The sequence below is a fragment of the Callithrix jacchus genome, chromosome 12, assembly GCF_049354715.1.
Source record: "Callithrix jacchus isolate 240 chromosome 12, calJac240_pri, whole genome shotgun sequence".
Classification (NCBI taxonomy): Eukaryota; Metazoa; Chordata; class Mammalia; order Primates; family Cebidae; genus Callithrix; species Callithrix jacchus.
Window position 1 is genome coordinate 72,216,708 of NC_133513.1, and position 22,959 is coordinate 72,239,666.

Sequence of the window (22,959 nt, forward strand, 5' to 3'; positions counted from 1 at the left end):
TTTCAGTTCAAAGCAGTTAGGCTGGAAGAATTTTCTCTTCCAGGAGAAGGAACAGCATTTTCGCTTTATTGAGGTCTTTAAAGGATTCAATGAGGCCCACCCACGTTAGGGACCATAATCTGCTTTACTTAGTCTACTGATTTAAATGTTAATCTCATTCCAAACTACTCACAGAAACTCCCAGAAGAATGTCTAACCAAATATCTGGGCACCTTGTAGCCCAGTCAAACATAAAATTAACCATTAGAGAATAATTTCTTCAAGATCTCAACTAATGAGGGGCATATCAGGGATCTGAATTTAAGTCTGACTTAGAATTCCATGATTGTTGCCCCACGTTGCCCCAAGGGCAATCACTAGGACTTCCAGGCTGACAAACACCAGACACTTCAGTCTTTTTCACAGCAGCTTTCTTCCACAGCACTGTCCACAGATTTGAAATAACCAAGTACCACACTTCTCCCCAGTTATGATACATCATGTGCACACTGGTTTAAAACAAGCTGACTTGGATAGTTTTGTCAGTTGGTTGGTTTTTATACCACAAGTTTAGCCACAGAAGTGCTGATTAGGTAGACTACTTATAGCCAATCTTGTCAGAATAAGGTAAATATTCAGTACATTTTCCTAACATGCATGTTCAAAAATTTAGAATACAAATATTCAAAAAAAAGGTAATCATGTTTGAGGGCAGAACAAGACAAAATATTGACTTTTTGGCAGTTACCTTTGTATCCTTGAAAAATCTTGCATTCAAATCTATTTATTAAAACAAGTATTTATTGAGCATCTGCTATGTACTTATAACTGTTCTGGGAACAGACTACTGTAATAATCAAAATTTTAAAAATTATTTTCTTTCTCAGGGATTAAAAAAGGTGAATGTTTGAACATTATAATTATTTTCCAAACTCCAGATGCTGAAAGTGTAAGGGAGTCACAGAAATGTAAACTGCTCTAAGTGACCAAACTTTTTGGAGTACAAAGGTACTGCAAGATCAGGCGCATATACCAAATGCACATACTAGATGGCATTGTTAAATTATGAAATGTAATTTATGGTTTAATATTTTCATTATCAGAGACTCAACACTAGGTGGCATCCAGGGTCAAGCTGAAAGTCGTAACTAGCAATGAAAAGCCAATCATATTAGCTTCTGTGCTCAATGCAGTTTCCCTGTGGATTCTGAGAAAGAGTTTTAAAACAGAAAGGGGTGAGGTTACTCGAAGGCATAATCAAAATGTTCTTTGCTGGGAGGGATATGAAAGTGAAGAGATATAGAAGGTTCATGTGAAGGCTACAGAGTAGACTGCACTGGAAAGATGAAGACTGAGACGTTTTCAAAGTTTAAAATCCTGGTAGTCAAGGAAAACGCACAGCATGGTTGTCTAGAATAATGAGAAGGAACCTGTTAAGAAAGGTTAGGCTCTAAAAAAGATTACTGTGCAGATATGGATAACATAAGTGGAATTAATTCTACTTTCACAGTTGGGAGACTCTGAAAAAAATTTAACAGACTTTGCTAAGTTTAACTGATGATAAACCAATAAAACACAATCTCTCTTATCTGAATCTCATGTCTATCTTGTATGATGAGTTAGATTAACCACTGCTTATGAAATTGTTGGCAGGCAGTATCACCAACAGAAAAATTATTTATGTCCCAGTTATGAGCATGCAGGCAGGTGGGCAATGTTCACAATTATTTTAAATGAAAAAGCTGGGAATCACTGCATATTTACAAATGAAAACAATCTCACAATTAAATAAAACATTGATATGAGTTGACTTCTGGTTGTCTGTAAGGAATAGGCTGGAAAAACTAGAAAGAAATACACTATCCACAGAGATACAGGTATTAAAGAGAACATCTAGCTTACACAATATCTAGATGACAACATTCTAAGCTCAGCATTTTTCTATTGCATGCTTGAGGTTGAATTGTCTTTTTTGTTGTTTAGGGACATAAGGGCTAATACCATAGCAACATTTCTAACTTATAAACTTACATTTCTTCACTGATTTACTGATTAGACACCTTTTCCCCTTTAGGACAATTCCTGGCAATTTCAGTTAACACATGTAATGCCTTTATTTATGGAAATTTCTTCATTTAAGTCCGTAAAAACCACTGACTTTTCTCAAAAAAGGCAGATGCTCAGTTAACAATCAATCTCCCTATTGTGTATTAATTTAATCGTTTAGTTATGGGTTGGGCACACATTAGGATGCATTGGCTTTACCCTTAGTTTGGATGCAGGATGGTAAACTTAATGGAAGTAAAAACTTTTTTTTTAACGGTAACTTTCCATGAGACCTCAACACATTGTGCTAATGAAAAATTCCACATAACACAAACTAAATCTCAAAATAAAACTGTTATTTTAATACCTTAATAAGTCTCAGAACTTTAGATATGATGTTGGCTTAGTGGTTCCCAGACTTTTAGATTGCATGGAGCAGTGAAAAAAAAAAAGAAGTAGGGACCAACATTGGGCTGCCACCTTATTATTTTACCAAGTAAAGATACTACCATCAACATTTCATAAAAGACACTTCAATACCATAATAGCTGAAATAATAATAAAAAATTAAATTTGAGCTGATAGCTTTCTATTAGCATTATTTGTATTTTTCCTTTGAGGAGAGCTGAAAATTTAGTCTTGGCCTAGAATCTGGGAACAATTGCCTAAAATGCCATTTAGTCCATTCACCTCACAATTTAAAAGGCTGAGAGGTGAGTGGCTTTGCCTGAGGTCAGCTAGTATTACAATTAAGGAGACAAAGCACAGCTTCTAACAACTAGAATTACACACCCTCAAAGATACCCATGCACAAAATACTGTCTGTTGCTAATCAGGAGCCAAAGTCAATGCTTATCTTAAAGCAAAACCAAATCAAAAACCTCCCTAACTAATGTAAAATCCAATAATCTCACCTACTTGTAGTACAAATACTGGTATACATGGTTGTTGCTGTTTTGTCAAGGACATACATCATAAATTACCATAATTATATAAACTATGCCATAAATAATAAATAGTAGGAGCTTCTAATTCTCCAAAAGTTTCTCAGTCTCAATTACTCGGTCTACAGAAGCCTAATAAATGTCTGTTGCATGAACAGATGAACATCACTCTAAAAAACAAGATTTTTCACATTAGAAACTTCTCAACCTAGCACAAACTTTTCAGAAATAATTAAAACATAAATGACGTAGAGAAAAACAGATGTAAGCCCCACTCACTTTGCCTCAATGAAATGAAAAGCTCTTAGAAGCATTAAGGTGCTTAGCTAGAACAGTAACTACACACAATGACTTTTGTGTAAAAAAAATCTCACATTAACCTAACTACACTCATGTTGGTTTTTAGGTTAAATAACATGAAAAGGTTTTAATCATAAATGAATGCTAGTTCAAAAGCATGTAAAAATTTTAACACAACCTTGAAAATCCATTTACCTAATTCGTCTTTCAAAATACTCAAGATCTGTTTCACAGTAAGGTGGTCATTTATATTTTTGCCATACACACACACTCATATAATCCTATAGTTTTGAAAACTGGTATCAGGTTCCCCGACATTACAAAAATGCATGACTAACAATATAATTTCAAATTCAAGATAAAGAATAGTCTGACAAGTTAGAAGAATGTCCCTTTATCAGAAACATTGTGAGTTGACGGATTTATTTTTCTTTAAAAGCATTATTGCTCCGCTTTGCTGACATGCATACTTATTTTAAAAAGGAGGTGGGCAAAGAAAATAATTTCCTTTGAGGAAGAGCTGAAAAGTTAGTCTTGGCCTAGAATCTGGGAACAATTGCCTAAAGAATCTAATAGAATCAGTTTGTAGGGTTTTAGATTTTGGGGTTTTTGTTGTTGCTTTTTTGAGATGAAGTTTCGCTCTTGTTGCCCAGGTACGATCTTGGCTCACCGCAACATCCACCTCCTGGGTTCCCGTGATTCTCCTAGCTCAGCCTTCCGAGTGTTAGGGATTACAGGCATGTGCCACCACACCCAGCTAATTTTGTATTTTTAGTAGCAACAGGGTTTCACCATATTGGCCAGGCTGCACTTGAACTCCTGACCTCATGATCCACCCACCTTGGCCTCCCAAAGCGCTGAGATTACAGGTGTGATACCCGTGCCTGACCAGGATTTCAGATTTTATGATGAATATGTAACTTAAAGACATGTCCAAATTAGTTACATGGGCTTCTTAAAACCAGTGTACAATTTTGTTACCAACTTTATCTACAGTAACACACAAAACTATGTATGTCAAAATAGCCATGATTATGTATTATATAGAAATGTTGCTGTCAGGTTTGATCCCTGTCAAGGTAAATTGATTTTAGCAAGCAGAAACTTGTGATTGACTACTACTGAGAATTCATGTATTCTAAAATGTGTTTATGTTTCATCAGTTTCAAATTATATTTGCCCACATTTTCTACATATTTTGCCATGATTTTCCTTCTAACCTATGAAATTCAAAATCTACTATCTTTAAAAATATATATGAACTATTTGTCTTAATTCTTTTATTGCTAATTATTCAGCTTTCATGTTTTCTCTTTTCCGAATCAACAATGAATGCAATGTTTCTGCTCTGCATCTTTGAAGAGTATTACATAAACAAACACTTGTCCTCAAATTTTTCCTTTTAAGAAAAAGATCATACAATTTAAAATCCATGTGCTTGATTAGCTGGAGTGGGGGGGAAAAAAAAACCTTCCTATGCCTTTGATCTAATCTTGTGACTACTATTTCTGTCAGGATATGTGGCTTAGTGATCAAAAGACTTGACATTATGTGCTCCAGTTCCTTCTATGTCCTCAGTTCAAGTGCTTACCATTCCTTGGGCCAGAATTCTGGAATATTAGATTTCAAAACATGACTAATTTAAATCTACTATCAATTTTAACTAAATTTTCACTATTGGCTCCTTTAGTGGATCTATCTTCATTAAATATCTATGAAGATGAATACGAAGAAGTTATTACCCCTTTATTATTGACCTGGCTGACTTATAAAATTAAGCAGAATAACATTCATCAATCATTTTGACTGAAAACTGTTAAGACAGAGGCCACATTTTCTCAGTGTCATTACCAATGTCAAGAAAATCAAGGTCAAAACAGGTCCTTCCTAGATTGTATTAAGAAATTAATGTAGCTGAATCACATTCTATATACTTGCCAGGTTAATATGAAAAGACAATAATTTTTCTTTGAAACTTACAAGTAGAATCTGCAAATACATAATTTTGAGAATAATTTAATATGTTGCCTTCAAGATACAACTATATTCTATATAAGATACAACTCTATATGTCAATATTTTAAAGAAACGGATCCTTACAAGACCAAAATAACCCACAGGCCATGAGGGTGGTTTTTCCTTTTTTTTTTTTTTTTGTTTAAACAAATGTGCACCACGATGTTTCAACAAGTAAGACAAATGCCATGAATGTGAAAGCTGCAGTGTGCAATATACCACATTTAGAACCCAGGAAAGGTCAATTAGGCAGAGGTGGTAGTCATTCTAATTAAACAATCAGGTAACTTCAACAAGTTGATCTGCAGAATCAAAAGTGTCCATTTAAGTTTCTTTTTTCTTGATGATCAGAGGTCCCACATTGTCTCCAGTCTCTTCGTTGTGTTTTGTGTGAGATCCATCACAGAATGGGAACTAGGAAAAGAAAGAATGAATTAAACATCTAATCCCAAAATCAGTATTATGCTTGGCAGAGTGGATGGTGATGCTTAATTCATATAACATAACATAAAGATTTTCTTGGTTATCTTATATAGGCTTTCTTAAAGAGCCTATGTAAAGTACATACACTACTTGGAGGAAGAAATCGACTTGTGCATAATGCACACATCACTTATTGAATTTCATTGTGGTATCTGATAAGTGTTGAAGACCTATTTTATATTTATATACTAGTTACATTCCTTTCCAGTGAACTATGTCTATTGTCTATTTAATTCTAAGAGTTTAAGTTCATTTATTTAAAATCAATTTGTGGCTGGGTGTGGTAGCTCATGCCTAAAATCCCAGCACTTTGGGAGGCTGAGATGAGTGGATCATTTAAGGTCAGGAGTTTAAGACCAGCCTGGCCAACATGGTAAAACCCCATCTCTACTAAAAATACAAAAATTAGCCAGGCATGATGGCGAGTGCCTGTATTCCCAGCTACTTGGGAGGCTGAGGCTTCAACCTGGGAGGTGGAAGTTGTGGTGAGCTGAGATTGCACCACTGCACTCCAACCTGGGAGACCACAAGACTCTATCTCAAAAACAAATCAATTTGCATATTATCCCTTTGTTGATTTTTGCAGCAATCTTTCTGAAATCTTTTCATTTTGTTCATTTTTTCATATTCTCAATTTCTCCACTTTCATACAAATATACCAATATTTCCCTTTTCAACATCATTCATGGAGACATATTTGTTCTAGAGATGTGACAAATATAAATTTCCATTCCTTTTCATAATTTCCCATTTTAGATATAACAGATGTTTTGGTGTCCAGTGGGAGGGAAAGGGACAAAACTAAATTTCTAACAGAAACTTAGAGTATGCTCCAAAGAAGCTGAATCCTCCAAGACACTGTGATTTGGTTTCATTCTGTGTTTAAAAAACATACCATATAGCCCATTTAAGTAACAGCGCACATTATTATTTTAATTTTGCTATAAAAACCACAATTTTATCCCAGAGTTTTTTAAGGTGACTGGACTACGGACCACTTTGCAAATGCTAAGATCCTGTTGAGCACACTTTGCAAATGCTAAGATCCTGTTGCTTCAGTATTACGTGATGCTGTTGCTTCCCACATTGTTATATCTTTATTCATAATTTGATTGAAATAAATTCTACCTATAAAAGCACCTGTTTATAGTTCTATGTTATGTTCATCAGCCTACTACACTGGAATATTTGTATTTAAACATTTCAGTGTTTTGTAGGGCTAGTTTTCCTTCATTATTCTTCTTTGTTAACTTTATGACACTTGATAAGCTTGAGAATGTTTTTTGCCAAGTCTTAATTTCTTTTGCAGTTTTTCATTCTCAGATCTCATGTATATTCTGGTCAAGATTATTGCTGTCATGTTTTAATCATTATTACAATTAGTTATTTTTATATCTGAACACTCTTGCTATGTAAATTTTTTTTTTTTTTTTTTGAGATGGAGTCTCCAGGCTGGAGTGCAGTGGCATGATTTCGGCTCACTGCAACCTCTACCTCTGGGGTTCTAGCAATTCTCCTGCCTCAGCCTCCTGAGTAGCTGGGATTACAAGCATGCGCTACCACACCCAGCTAATTTTTTGTATTTTTAGTAGAGATGGAGTTTCACCATGTTGGTCAGGCTGCTCTCGAATTCCTGATCTCATGTGATCTGCCCGTCTCCGCCTCCCAAAGTGCTGGGATTACAGGTGTGAGCCACCGTGCCCTGACATAAAATCATTTTTTAATAAGTATATCCCTCTCTATTGCAAAATGAAAAAATAAGGATTTAATAGTATTTCAGTAACTCCTCAGGTAATAAAATGTTTCACTCAGAAGGTGTAATTATCAGTAATTTTTTTGTTTCTTCTATATTTATATATTTTATTTCTATTTCATGCCAAATGGCGAGAGCTAGCATCTTTGCATGAATCTTGATGCTTTGAATGTATCTACACTCTAGAATCTAGAGTTTCTCTGTTTAGTCTAAGGTATGCTGTTGCTTTGAAGAAACCTATTTAGAAAAGTAAAGTAAGAGGAGTCTTAGCCTTACGAGAAATAAGTACCTCATTATGTTCAGTGAAGGGAATATAGCAGATAAGTGAAATGCGACAATAATGGTATTTAATCTTAAATGTTGATATCCTAAAGTCTACTTGATGTTAAAGTAATCAAAATTTAATCTATCGTAAATAATTGAAGGAGGCCTTAAATTAGCTAAAAATTACAGAAAAACTCAAGGTATTTGCACAACTTATATTTCCAGATAGAAATTCTATCCTGTCATGGTGGGCAGTGTAAATACAGTACAGGTCAAGTTTACATTATTTCTTGTTTTGAGGTCAATACGATGTGCTAAACAGTATATTCAGATTAAAAACAAGCCCTTGATACAAAAACATAAAGTCAAGCTTTCAGTTTTTCTTGGCATGGATGAGGAAAGAGGCTATAAAAATGAAACTAAATTATCCCACAGCAAAGTACAGCATTTCAAAGTGACATATGTTTAATAAACAAACACAGATGATTTTAGTGAGTATAAAAGTTTACATTGTAAAGACTCCATTTTTATAAATAGCACACACAAAATACTTCACTGTACAGTTAAATCCACACAGGCGGTATTTCTGAAAAATAAAATATTTCTAAATAAGAAGCTACAAATAACTTACTGAAATGACATGTTTAACTTTTATTTTTTGGCTGGGCACGGTGGCTCATGCCTGTAATCCCAGCACTTTGGGAGGCCAACGCAGGTGGATCATGAGGTCAGGAGTTTGAGACCAGTCTGGTCAAGATGGTGAAACCCCGTCTCGACTAAAAATTAGCTGGGTGTGGCAGTGGGCGCCTATAATCCCATCTACTCGGGAGGTTAAGGCAGGAGAATCACTTGAACCTGGGAGGCAGAGGTTGCAGTGAGCAGAGATAGCGCCATTGCACTTCCAGCCTGGGTGACAGAGCAAGACTCCATCTCAAAAACAAAAAAACTACAAAACAACTTTATTTATTTTTAATCTTATATTGAAAATATTAGACATTAACATTTTCTCAAATGATTTTCCTCCATATACAGAATCAATAGGAGAGAAATCTACAGAAAAATATACAAAGAAAATCTTACAAAATATTTGTCATGTATCTAAAATGAGAATACATTTTTTCTAATAACGCAAGTCTGCCTAAAAACTGAAATCAGCCTGTTTCTTCATATTCTTAAAAGGAAACAAAAAAATAAGTATTTCTTTAAAAAGCAATGAGTAGTTGATCCTGGTTATCTGTTAATAAACTTTCATGGGATTAAAATATATAAAGCTTTTATGCCTTTAAAATGTAAATTAGGTGTTAAAAATAATTTTGTTCAGAGACATATTTTTTAATGGCACTTTTTATATCACTTAGCCCCAGGAATTACTGTCTTGTGTCTTGCTTTATTTCTGTCCTATGCAGGAGAAATATAATGTGTGGTGGATATAAACTTTTTTTTTTTTTTAAGAGACAGGGTCTTCCTCTGTTGCCCAAGCTGGAGCACAGTGGTGTAATCAGAGCTCACTGAAGCCTCAATCTCTCAGGCTCAAGTGATCCTTCCATCTCAGCCTCCTGATTAGCTAGGACTATAGGTGCATGCCACCACACTCAAATAATTTCTAAATTTTTTGTGGAGACAAGGTCTCATTACACTGCCCATCACATTTCCAAAGTGTTGGAATTATGAGCCTAAGCCACTGTGACCGGCATTATATATTTTCAAATGCAAGGTAGGAAGTACAGAAGTTTTTATATCAAATACTGTACAATAATATAATTTTATTAACCCTCTTTCATTAAAAATTTTGAAATGTTAAATTGTTAAGCAAAAAGTAAAATTACAAAAAAAACCCCACAAAGAATATTAAATTCAGTTTGTGTGGTATTGATACTTACTTTGTTCTAAGATGTCAGTGTTTGTTTACTAAAAAATCCTGGAAAAAGTCTGTAAATCAAATTGGCTGGATTTCCTTTATGTCCAGAAAACATTCTTTTATGTCTGTTAACCCAATATGAACACTACAAATCCCAAGTATCTTTAAAAGTGGGGAAGAAAGGGTTAGAAGAAGTTGGAATAAAAGTCAAGTAGAAAAAACACTGGAGATCCTTGCTCTCTACCTGGAAAGCTAGCAATGCTATATGGATCTTCATAAAAAGATAGGACTTCTTTTTAATGACCCCACATCTCAAGTTCTGTCTGTTTTGAGGATAATTCAAGATAGAAATAAATGCTCCTCTTTGACTTATCTCTTCCACCTGCAACAATTTTCTTTTAAAGACAATCTTCCTTCTCTGAACTTCATACTTTGCATTAGAGATTTGATTTTGTATCCAAAGGAAGTTGCCTGTCACCATTTTGGCTCATTATCATAAACTGCCCAGAAAAATATACTTGTTTTGGTTGAGAAAGAAAACTGAAGTAGTAAGATTTTTGAGACTACCCTAGAGATTATGACATTTTATACCATTCTTATGTACCTACTTAAATAAACCTAAGACAGTAGCTATAATATGAAAAGGTACAAAGAGAAATTAGGATTTTTACAAGACTGTCTTTATGTGGATTGGCCAAGGAATGTCAACAACATTCAGAATATTGTTTTTATGAAGAAACAGGCTCAGTTAAAACCACTTCTAGGCCATTAATAGGATGGAGGCTTTCTCTTTCTTCCCCAGTCCTTCCCCACCGAGCCAAAAAAATCCCAGGATCAAGCCCACTATCAACAACAAAACAAAAATATTACAACTCAAATCTAATACTGTAAATGAAAGACAGTGAGTCTAAGTATGTCCAGTTGCATTTTATTTCAATTTCAGTTGAGGACCTGATGTTAACTGGTAAGATTTTCTTCTCCTTCTTCTTAGTCTGTATTTTTATGCTTTCCTTGTTTGAACTGTCTCCTATGTGGCCATCATACACTCAGCAAATGATGTAAACCTACCTGAAGTTGCAGGCATAGGAATCTAGCAATACAACATCCCATACCCTGCCCTCTTACATCAGAGTTCTTTCATCTTCTTGTTTCGAAAGCAAGACTATCTCTTCCTTTTTAAGGCTGAGTTTCACATCTGTGCTCTTACTCTCATTTCCTTCCACCCTTTGTCAAGATACCACTGTCTCAAATAGTATCTTTCTCTGTAGTTACTTTAATCATTTCCTCTATACTGGCTCCTTTCATTCTCACTTCAAATATGGATAGCCCTTTTGTGAAATACAGTTGGCCCCATCTGTACCTGTGGGTTCCACATCCATGGATTCAACCAACTGCTAATAGAAAATACTCACTAAAACAACTGTATGGGTACTGAGCATGTATAGTACAGTTTTTTTTTCCTTGTCATTATTCTCTAAACAATACAGTGTAACAACTGTTTACATAGCATTCACACTATATTAGGTATTATATGTAACAGAGAGATGATGTAATAATTTAAAGTATACAGGATTATGTGCATAGCTTCTAGGCAAACACTGTCATTTTAAATCAGGGGCTTGAGCATTCTCAGATTTTGGTATCCATGGGAGGTCCTGGAACCAATCCACAGACACCAAAGGAAGACTGAACTATAAAATAAGCCAATTTCTGGGCCAGGCACAGTAGCTCACACCTGTAATCCCAACACTCTGGGAGGCCAAGGCAGGTGGATCACCTGAGGTCAGGAGTTCAAGACTAGCCTGGCTAACATGGTAAAACTCCATCTCTACTAAAAATATAAAAATCAGCCAGGCATGGTGGTGCATGCCTGTAATTCCAACTACTCAGGAGGTTGAAGCATGAGAATTGCTTGAATCCGGAAGGCAGAGGTTGCAGTGAGCCAAGATCATGCCATTGTAGTCCGGCCTGGGCAACAGAGTGAGAAACGGTCTCAAAAGAAAAAAAAAAAAAAAAAGCCAAGACAATTTCTGAAACATCAGATGACATACCAATGCTGGCAAGAAAAGCACTGGAGAAAAGGGAGGGATAGGTTTTTAAAAATGTAATTTCTGCCCATTACTAAGAGATCTGATTCATTATGGTTGGGAAATCTGCTCAAAATGTTAGACACACAACAGGTTATTAGAGACAGCATCTTAAGAATGAATTAGAATTGAAATTTATATTGCATAAAACATTTTTTTCCATGGGTAAAAAGATGTTTAAATTTTGTTATAAATACAACTGGTTTGTATGAGGGAAAAATTACTGATTATAACCTCAATGTAGCCACTTAATCAAAGGTATTAATTACAAGTCTTCTGTGGACTGGCATGTAAGTGTGTGACCTGGCACCTGTGTGATAACCTTAGAACAGGAATGTGGAGTGTTTCCAAAAGTGTTTAAAGAATAATAACTTTTGTTAACTTGGATAATATTCAAAGCAAACTGTTAATTGATTCATGTAGGAATAAGTGCCCAAGATGCAGTGAAAATTCAGAACTGACAAATCCCAGACACAAAGAAGATCACTAAATGTCATAAAAGATAAGCCAGAGAAGCCAGGTGTGATGGCTCACAACTGTAATCCCAGCACTTTGGGAGTCTGAGGCAGGCGGATCACAAGGACAGGAGTTCGAAACCAGCCTGACCCTGTACCAACATGGTACAACTCAGTTTCTACTAAAAATACAAAAATTAGCTGGGTGTGGAGGTGCACACCTGTAATCCCAGCTACTCAGGAAGCTTAGGCAGGAGAATCGCTTGAACTCAGGAGGCAGAGGTTGCAGTGAGCTGAGATTGTGCTACTGCACTCCAGCCTGGGCGACAGAGCAAGACTCTGTCTCAAAAAAAAAAAAAAAAAAGGATAAGCCAGAGGAAAAAAGGCGTGATAAAACTAGAAATAAAATGACTGGTCTCATTCCCTCTCTTGAAGTCCACCTACAGGAAATGGCAGTCCCTGGCTGAACCATCTGGAAACTCTAAATTGTAAAATGAAAGAATAATCCTGGAATGTTTTGAATTATAAAGTCTAATAAACATTTATACCACTAGTTTGCGTCCACTGGTGATTCTTCCTGAAATATTTGAGATTTTAGTTCATGAAAGCCCATATTTACTTTATTGGATTCTTTGCCCTCTGGGAAAACCCAATCAAAGCAAACTCCCTTTACTTGATCTCAAAGCCAAGCCGTAGTGTTCATTCAAGCAATTATCTTATTTTTCTTTCCATTCACTGTTTCATCTACTGAAAATCTGACATAGACTTCCGACAATTCTTTATTTAATTCACACTTTAACATACTTGGACATAGCTTCTATTCTAATTACTCCATTGAAATGACACCAAAAGGGCAATTACATAATCTCACAGTTTAGTCTATTCATTCACGTAGTTGTCTTTGCATAGGCCAACAATGCTCAGTACAAAATCTTTGAAACTTTTCCCTCTTCCACTTTGAAGCTATGATATTTTTAGTTTTATTCTAACCTCTCTGGCCCATTCCATCTCCTTAAATGGCTTTTGTTCCCTTTCCAAAACGCAGAAAATTCCCCAAGATTTCATATTCAGCCCTTGATTTTTATCTATATCAAAGATCAGTTGCATTCTTACATTTGACTCATCAGTTTTGCTGATCTCTATCTCTAACCCTGGTGTCTCACATTTCACATTGTCTGCTGTGCATTTCCATTCAACTGTCACCTGAAATTCACTCTCTGAAAGAGAATTCCTTATTGCTGTCCTGGAAAATTAGCCTTTCACCTTGAAGCTTTATGGCATAACAGATTTTGAGTCTCCAATATTTGCAGTTTATTCAAATGCTACCAATTTTTCTCACATCAATTTAACTCCCAAGTATATGACTATGCTTTTGCAGAAGATGTGGTGGAATTTATTTTTTAATAAAAAAAAAAAAAAAACAGAAAGAGATTGGGTCTCACCATATTGCTCAGGGTGGTCCTGAACTCCTGGCCTGAAGTGATCCTCCTGCCTTGGCCTCTCAAAGTGTTAGGATTACAGGCATGAGCCACTGCACCCAGCCTCAAGGTGTAATTTCTTCCTTTTAGCTTCCATTTATTTAGATCACTTACACTACATGTACTATACACACCTGTGACATGTTTTACTCTTCAACGCTTCTCACACATGCACATATAGTAGATATTAAATGAACTATCTAAGATCACTTACTAAAGAACTATCAAAACTCCAACTTAGAAATTCCACAATTTCTAGATATATTATTTTATTTTTTTCTACTAACCCCACTAGTATTTATCAATAATTCCAAATTCCAAATGAATCTGCAAGAAAGGACAGGTGAACAAAGGTTAAATGGATAAAGGAGATAGTCTAGTTATTTTACTGCCCTCCCCAAGGAATAAATCTAAATTGAGGAGAGTCTTGAGGACCAGTGTCAGGAGTCTGTGGCTCCAGACATGGGGAACTCCTTGACAGGGGTTTCAAACATAGAGTTATGATACTTATATCAGGGTGCTAGCTGTGGAAATGGAGACAAAAGAGCACAGACATGAAACATTTGGGTAAAGAGTCAGCCGAATGCACGGACTTCTGTGTAAAAGACTGGGGAGAAAAACTAAAGCTCACTGAAGGGTCTAAGCATGTAAGATTAGAACAGAAACAGCCTGGATGACAGAGCAAAACTCTGTCTCAACAATAACAAAAAAGGGGTATCAACAATATCTGGTGATACAAGTCTGAGAGAATAATTTAGAAATATAACATTAAAAATGGTACCATATGAAGGAATTGCTTTCCTCACCTTTTTGGACCTCCAACAACGGCAGTACACAGCTTTATCTCCCAAATCCTCCATGTCAAAAGCATGTACTATCTTGGGGTTGTCTTTCTGGATGTGAAGGTTTATCATAGCTTTATTTCGATGATCTTTAACATAAAATCTTTTGTAAGCTAGATAACCAATTGCAGCTGTCCCAGCAGCAATGGTAACTGCTGCGATCCATTCAACTAGAGCAGGGAAGGAAAACAAATAATTATCAAAACCAAAATATAAGCCAATAATGTCACATGAATGTTCAGAAAATCCAGTTTTTGAGTATTAAGAATCCTAACAGTCCAAGGTTTTCAATGTTAACAAAATGACCAGAACACACTGGAATAATGGTTCTTTGTTATTATGACTTTCCCTGGCCATTACTAGAGCAATTGTGTATTTTCTACTGAGTGATGACAGTGACATTAAGAAGAGGAAACTTAAAATTATTATTTTAGAGCTGGAGTAAAAAACCCTAAAGCTCAATAATCATTTGAAAAGTGTTTATAAGTAGATTTTAAATAATATGTGAACTTGCAGGTATCTATTAGTTAAAAGAAAAGCCCTCAGCACTTTGAGAGGCCGAGACGGGTAGATCACGAGGTCGAGAGATCGAGACCATCCTGGTCAACATGGTGAAACCCCGTCCCTACTAAAAATACAAAAATTAGCTGGGCATGGTGGCGCATGCCTGTAATCCCAGCTACTCGGGAGGCTGAGGCAGGAGAGTTGCCTGAACCCAGGAGGCGGAGGTTGCGGTGAGCCGAGATTGCGCCATTGCATTCCAGCCTGGGTAACAAGAGCAAAACTCCGTCTCAAAAAAAAAAAAGAAAAGCCCTAAAACATAAAAATTCAGATCACAAATAACATGTTATGCTAACAAAATGACTCATTATAGTTTATTTAAATAGCAAGATCCCTTAGTGATCTTTAAATGATTTAATTTACCCAAACTCACTTGAAACTACTGCAGAAAGCTATAAGAGACATGATACCCAAAGAAACAGACAAACAAAACCAAACTACCCTAATGTTAAAAACATTCAAAGGAATGTATGTAGCAGGATTCCAGGTTTTTCATTCAAAAGTCCTTTTTTTAAAATTGAAAGTGTTTTCTCACTAAAATAAAAGTCAGAATGTACTAATTTCATATTTTGTAGGAAATATGATTAATATAATTAAGTTATATTTTTATTAATAAATTCTAAATTTATTTTACTTTCCTAAAAATTCATTTTAAATTTAATGGCATTATTCTACTTTATAATAATAGTAATAATCATAAAACGGTTGGACTAACAAGCCATCTAGTTATTCTTTTCAAGCAGCTTTTCTAGTCTTTAGAAACCCAAAGGCTTAACAACTACCCCAGCTCCAGGCAATGATGGAGAGAAGAAAGTTCTGCATAATCTGGTTAGTCTCAGCCTCAGAGGAGAGTTGTCTATTCTCAGCATGGGGTGGGCTGCAGGAAGAAGTTGAACCGGTCAGGATAAACACACTGGACTCCTTCCCAGCACTGAGTCAGATCTTCAGTGTTTGAAATAAGTTCCCATACTATCAAATAAAGCCCTAGAGACCTAAGTACACACACACACAGACACACACACACACTCTCACTCTCTCTCTCTCCAGGGCCAAATAAAAACACATAATGACTAATTAGCTTTATAATTTACTTGTATTATTGAGTCAAGTTTTTTATTTTACCATACCTAATAATACCTCACATAAAATTGGAGCTCAATCTTCTAAAACTGAATAGAAAAGGATCATTCTCAGTTTCTTGTTTCCTGGTCTTCTTTTCTAGTTTATTTAATAATTTAGATTTTATCTAAATTATTTCTGCATTTTGCTCATCTCGTAAGAGAGCATTATTTCTGCCTCCTCTGGTTTATCCTCACTTTCTAATTAATATATTCCTTTGATTCTGTTGGCAACCACGGTAGTATTTTTCTTAACAAATTAATTTATATTGCTTTCCTTCCCATAACATTTCCTTTACTCCTTGCTATAAATCCCTAATAAACAATAACATTTTATCTTTCCCAGCTCTGCATGACTGAGAAGACAAGTTAATATGTCATCTGACAGCTTCAAACCTTTGGCCTCATCAGAGGATGTTTTTTAAGTAGGTACATATTATATGTAGATTTATCTAGAATTTTAGTGCTGCTTTATGGTATTACCCTGAGGTGAGTCCAAGCAGGGCTGCAACTTTGCTGTGACTTCTAGCTAGATTCATAATCTTCTTTTCCAATGTTATTTACCATGGAACTTTCTTGAGAAAATATTCCCTATGCCAGGAGATGTAGCAATCCACTTCTTAGCTAATGGAAAGCCACTTTGAATAGCTAATGTACCTATCACAAGATGGGCTAAGACACTGCTTTGCATAGTGTGTGCACCATAACATTTGCTGAACATTGTCTTTAGTACAAACTTAAAGGGGGGGCAACATCCCTAAAGACTAAAATAACACAATTCCCTAAGTGCTGTCAAGTTTAATTACACCTTACTTTTTAGGTGAATTATAACGTACTTAATAACATATTTGTTTGGATGGCACCTGCAAATTGCAAAAAGTGCTGAGATCCAAAGAACAACTACAATTGGCTATTATTAATTTGTTTCATGATCTAAAAAGAGAATACTATAGGAATTTCTACATGAAACTTCATCATGATAGGTAAAAACAATCTCTCCTAGTCATTAAAACATTCTTCTTCCCTTCTTTTTTCTCATATAATTTACCAACTGCACCCATAGGTGACTTTTAAAGCTTTACCTCCCTTGGACTTTGTGATGGTGGGAGAGATAACAGAACAACTGACATGGAAAAGAGGTAACACCAAAGGCATCATGAAAGAAATGGAAACTGACTCCAGATACCCAAGTCTGGCTGTTCCATTGGGATTCAAAACACACTTTGTGCTCCTACCCACTAGCAAGGGCAACTTACGACCTGATACAAATGTCACAGTACCATGTGTTCAAGAAAAATACCTTTGTATTTGCTCCAAGGTCTTGAGAAAACAATTTCCATTTTTTTCTTCCCTTCCCAAATTCTAATTCTCTAACCTCATTAGGGACAAATGTAAGAGTTCCCAGAAGTAAAAAAAATGTTGCTATTTTATCATTTCATGACTGCAGCCTGAATTAGTCTTTTCTGGCAAAAAGCTGTGGATGCTACTGGCAACTCTAAAGGAAAAAGAATAGACAAAAATGACAACAGGTCCACAAGTCAAAAATAAGGACAAAGAAAGAACTGAACACCTGAGAAATTAAACAAATAAAAATAGCAAAATCCAAATAATCCTTTATAACCGGATATATGCCTATAAAGAATTGCCACAATCTCAGAAGCAATAAGCAACAATCTGAGACCCGATTCTTAAATATATTCCATTGGCACCTTTCAGATACTGGTTCAGACTTGGAATCTAGAAAAATCCTGATAATTCCTTTTTTTCTTTTTTGAGACAGAGTTTCTGTTGCCCAAGGTAGGGTGCAGTGGTGAGATCCCAGCTCCACTGCAACTTCTACCTCCCGAGGTCAAGTGATTCTCCTGCCTCAGCCTCCTGAGTAGCTGGGATAATAGGTGTGCACCACCACGCCTGTCTAATATTTTGTATTTTTATTTATTTTTTTTAGTAGAGACAGGGTTTCACCAAGTTGGCCAGGCTGGTCTTGAACTCCTGGCCTCAAGTGATCTACCCACCTCGGCCTCCCAAAGTGACAGGATTACAGGCATGAACCACTGCACCCGGCCCCTGAGCATTATTTTTGCTTCTTCTGGTTCATCCTCGCTTTTCTTTCTTTGTTTTTTTTTTTTTTTTGAGACAAAGTCTCACTTTGCTGCCCAGTCTGCAGTGCAAAAATATAATCTTGGCTCACTGCAACCTCTGCCTCCCAGGTTCAAGCAATTTTCCTGCCTCAACCTCCTGAGTAGCTGGGATTATAGGGGCCTGCCATGCCACTAGGCCCAGCTAATTTTTGTATTTGTAGTAGAGACGGGTTTCACCATGTTGGCCAGGCTGGTCTGGAACTCCTGACCTCAGGTGATCCACCCACCTCGGCCTCCCAAAGTTCTGGGATTACAGACATGAGCCACCACACCCGGCCCACAATTTTCTTTTCTATAGACATTTCTCAAGTTAACTCCTGTAGTTAGGTCAAACCCCACCTTACCAGACCTTGTATAATCATGTTTTATATCTACACAAACACCATAAAAGACCAAAAATGCAGAGAAAGGTAACGTTTCTAAATAATCCTCCCCTTTGCTTATTCTTCCAATGGCATACTATAATATAATCTTTGGCTTTCTCTCTTAAAGTTATTCAGAGAGAGAGAAAACATGAACTTGTTCCCAAACTTTAAAGCCTTGTTTGTAACCCAGTCTGGCTTTTTGTTTTTTTACGTGAGGATTATTTTGCTTTAACTTAGAAATCTCTCTTGGCTTCTTTTACCTTAGCCTGTTTTCTGCTCTAAACTGCCCTTTTCAGCCCACCATCAACTGCCACAGAATCATAATGTTTCTCCTCTTCCATCAGGAGAGGGGGAGGGGAGCTGTGTTCAACCCCTTCCCTACCTTAGATCTCTCATAGACTGGCAGGCTGTGCTTGGTAATATTTTTTTTCTCAAGGCCTGGGATATAGGTGGTATTCAATAGTGTTGGTTAAGTCAAAACAAATAATGGGCCGGGTGCGGTAGCTCACGCCTATAATTCTAGCACTTTGGGAGGCGAAGGCGGCCGGATCATAAGGTCAGGAATTCGAGACTGGCCTGGCAAATATGGTGAAACCCCTTTTCTGCTAAAAATTCAAAAATCAGCCGGGTGTGGTGGTGGGCAACTGTGGTCCTAGCTACCTGGGAGGCTGAGGCAGGAGAATTGATTGAACCCAGGAGGTGGAGGTTACAGTGAGCCGAGATTATGCCATTGCACTCTAGCCTTGGTGACAGAGCAAGACTCCGTCTTGGGAGGGAAAAAAAAGAAATAATGGATGACTAATTTAAATTTGTAATTTCTATGTATAATTTTTCTATCCTAATATTGGATTGCTTTTATACTAAATGACTCTTCTTAATCTGTTGTATCAGGATGTGGAATTTACTCCCTGATGTAGAAAAACAAAACAAAACAACTTCAGGCATATATATGAGAAGCTATGTTTAAAAAAACTTTATTATGGACCATTTCAGACACACACATGGAATACTATAATGAACTCCCATTCACCTCAACTAGCTCTAACAACCATCAGTTTGGCTAATCTTGTTTCATTTATTGTTGGAGCTATCCCCTTTATTTTCAGTCTGCTCCTATGATCCATACATTCCTTTTCAGACAAAAACCGTTAAACAGTTACTTTAAATGACTTGGTGAATTCAGTGAACCAAAACTGTATTTTCCTGTTTTGAGGTTAAATGAATTAGAAAATTAGTGTCAATAAAATACACAAGAATATGAAAGAGAATAAGAATTTATGAAATGTAACTTTGGCTACATGCACTGTAATGATCAGGGTTTGGGATAGATAACAAAGCACAAGGTGAATAGACAAATCCCCATTTTGCAAGTTGAGGGTAAAGTAAAATAAAGTGATTTCAGGGGAAGGCAGGTTAAAGAAGGCCTTTTAAATTTATTTGGTTTGGCTGGCTTCTTTTTTTTTAAAGATTAGGGTGCATTATGAGTGACTTTAGGCGGAAGAGAAGAAAATCTTTATGAGGGGCTAAAGATTTACAAGCAACAGGTAATACTGAGGCAAGGAGGTAAGCAAAAGAAAACAACATCTGGAGGACAGGGAGAGAGAAAAGCCTGAGAGTTAACACCTTCCTTGCAAATAGAAGGTAAAGTATTACATGTGAGCAGGTAATACTGAGGCAAGGATTTAAGCAAAAGAAAACAATATCTGGAGGACAGGGAGAGAGAAAAGCCTAAGAGTTAACACCTTCCTTGCAAACAGAAGATAAAGTATTACATGTGAGAGCTATTAATGAGTGCTGGAGTTATAAAGGAGCAGGATGATGTTCAGAAAAGTTATCTATTTGGATACGAGGAGGAATCATAAGAGACTGGACAAGTAGGTAGTGAGGGCACTTAGTACTAGAAAATGTAATAAACTAAAGGTCTTATTGACCATACTGGTATCAAGAGCTATCTCAATGAACAGGATCTTAAGACTATTTCAGTTCCAATCATTCGTTCTCATTGCCTCTGCCTGATTCCAGTTCTGGTCTGGTCCCCGTTAAGTTTTATTTATAAACTACCTTTTATTTTTCTTCTGAAAATGAACAAGAGTTATGCATACATACATATACACACTTTATATTTAACACATATTTATACAGTGCTTACCATTGTCACATATCATTTATAATTATGAGTTCATTTGAGAAGAGACATATCTTCCCCCAAATTAAAAGATCTAAATTAATTTTCAATCTGTAGGAATAAATTTGGTTTAAGGATTGAGAGAAGAACCAAACTTCTGTGTGACCTAAACACTAAAAGTTAAATTCTCTAGACAGTCTCTGTTCCTACCTTGCCTACCACTACTATATTATGAGGAGGGAAGTGTTGGTGGAAGAGATTTACAAAGGCTTTGGGCCTCTCCCTACAGTATTCATAACAACTTTAATGCTTTTTGATGAAATAAAAAAGTAGTCATGGCAGGGTGTAGTGTCTCACGTATGTAATCCCAGCACTTTGGGAAGCCAGGGGACCAGGGAGCCTCATAACAATATTGAATACCTCCAGTTGAAGCCAATTACCTGCTTCAGTGATTTCCTATTCTTTAGACAATGGAAAATGATTGGGAAAGTTGCCTTTGAATTCCCCTACGGTTAGACTTAAAAAACAAAACAACAAATTGTCTTGTTTAAAAAACAAATCTTGCAGACTAGCCTGCAAAAGTCCTAGGGGGTTCACCTGTTTCACATTTCAGTAACACGCTACCTAAACAGACTTTAGTGTTCATGTACACAAAATGATCCCACATTTTAAACACACATTGTGGTATCTTTTGGTCCACCTCAAACATGTTCAGTCTTCCTGCAAAATTAAAAATATCAGCAGCACAAGTCACATGAACATCTCATTTCACAAGTCTTAATCCTAAGAGAACATAGCTTTTTAAAAAACAAAAACCAAAACCACAACCTATTTTAAATGCACCAAGTTGCCTCTATTAAAAAAGTCTCAAGATGAGTATCCTTTAACATAATTTTTGCAAATAATAATTTCTATATCATTAGTAACTTCAAAATGTCATGTCAACCTTACTCTGCCAGGTAAATTTTGACAACAGAAGTGGAACTCTCCAATTTTTGCAAACTACCTCTCTATGAAAAAATGAGGGCTCAAGTTAGTAGGAACTTGATATTACCTGACACTACAGATGCTCAATATTTACTGAACGTATTTTTAATTAACCTCTGGGACAATCTCTACGCAAAACTTTGCGAAGTGGCGTTTCATATAGGGGCAAAGATCACAAATACCGTGTCTGGTACACAGTATTATATTAACAATTATAACATCACCAAGAAAAGTGAAAATCCACACTAAATGACTGCTATTAAGTCTCTTAATTTTATTAAAACGGGACTTTCTGCGAAATACTGTTTCCAAACACTAGGTACTAGCACACGGGGAAGAAGACTCAGAAAGCTGAAGGTTCAACGAACGCGGTTTTCAATCCTCTATCCTGGACTTCTCCCACAGAGGGCCAGATGCCAGGGGCATAATACAAAACCGGGAAAACTGAAGGCCTCGGATTGGGTTTCATCCCTTTAAAAAAAAAATCTGCAAAACTAAGATGTGATTAGTCATGCACTGCTTCAAGGATCGCGGGAAATCGACTCTGTGGCCCGACGCTGACTGAAACATGAGAGGGGCAAACGGGTTTGCTGTTACTGTTTTCTCTTACCTTCTTTTCCAGGCTCTGTGACTTAAAGATATGTATGAAAACGTCTTAGGGGAAAACAAAAAAAGTTAGCGGCGCGGTCATTAGGTGTTAGGTTTTGGCTAATTAGGGGAAACGTGGACCAGAGATGAGACGTCGGCGTGGTCTCAAACCATTAATCCATCCCTGACCTCGCCCCCTTCGGCTGTCGGGCCCAGAACCCGAAGCCGGGCCAAGCGCTTGCCCTTCTGCATCTCAAGGTTATAGGATCGGCGGGCGCGTAGAGCAGGGGTAAAACAACCCAGCCGAGATGCGGGAGCCGCAACTGCTGCGCCTCACCAGCCTCACCCGCTCCCAAGCCCCACTTCACCTCGTACGCTGGAACTGGAAGTCAGACTCATGGCGCCGTCGCTTGCAAGGCGTGTGCACTAGGATACCGGGCACAAACGGGTTCGCGCAGCTGGCGAGAGTCAAGGTGCCAGCAGCGTACTAAAGGCACCGACTCCGCGCTGCTACCGCGCAGGCGCCGCAGCCAGCCGTAAGCACGTGTATGTGAGCTCGACCCCGGTAG

General features: G+C 36.8%; 1 protein-coding gene across 1 annotated transcript; it reads right to left on the reverse strand.

Moving 5' to 3' along the window:
- On the reverse strand, positions 1–22,913 carry CISD1 (CDGSH iron sulfur domain 1). Its single transcript, XM_002756349.7, has 3 exons — positions 22,759–22,913; positions 14,470–14,675; positions 1–5,699 (listed from the first exon to the last, which is right to left on the reverse strand). Exons 1-3 carry the CDS (start codon positions 22,787–22,789, stop codon positions 5,610–5,612), a joined length of 327 nt encoding a protein of 108 aa, XP_002756395.1. The 5' UTR covers positions 22,790–22,913; the 3' UTR covers positions 1–5,609.
- Positions 22,914–22,959: the final 46 nt, after the last annotated feature.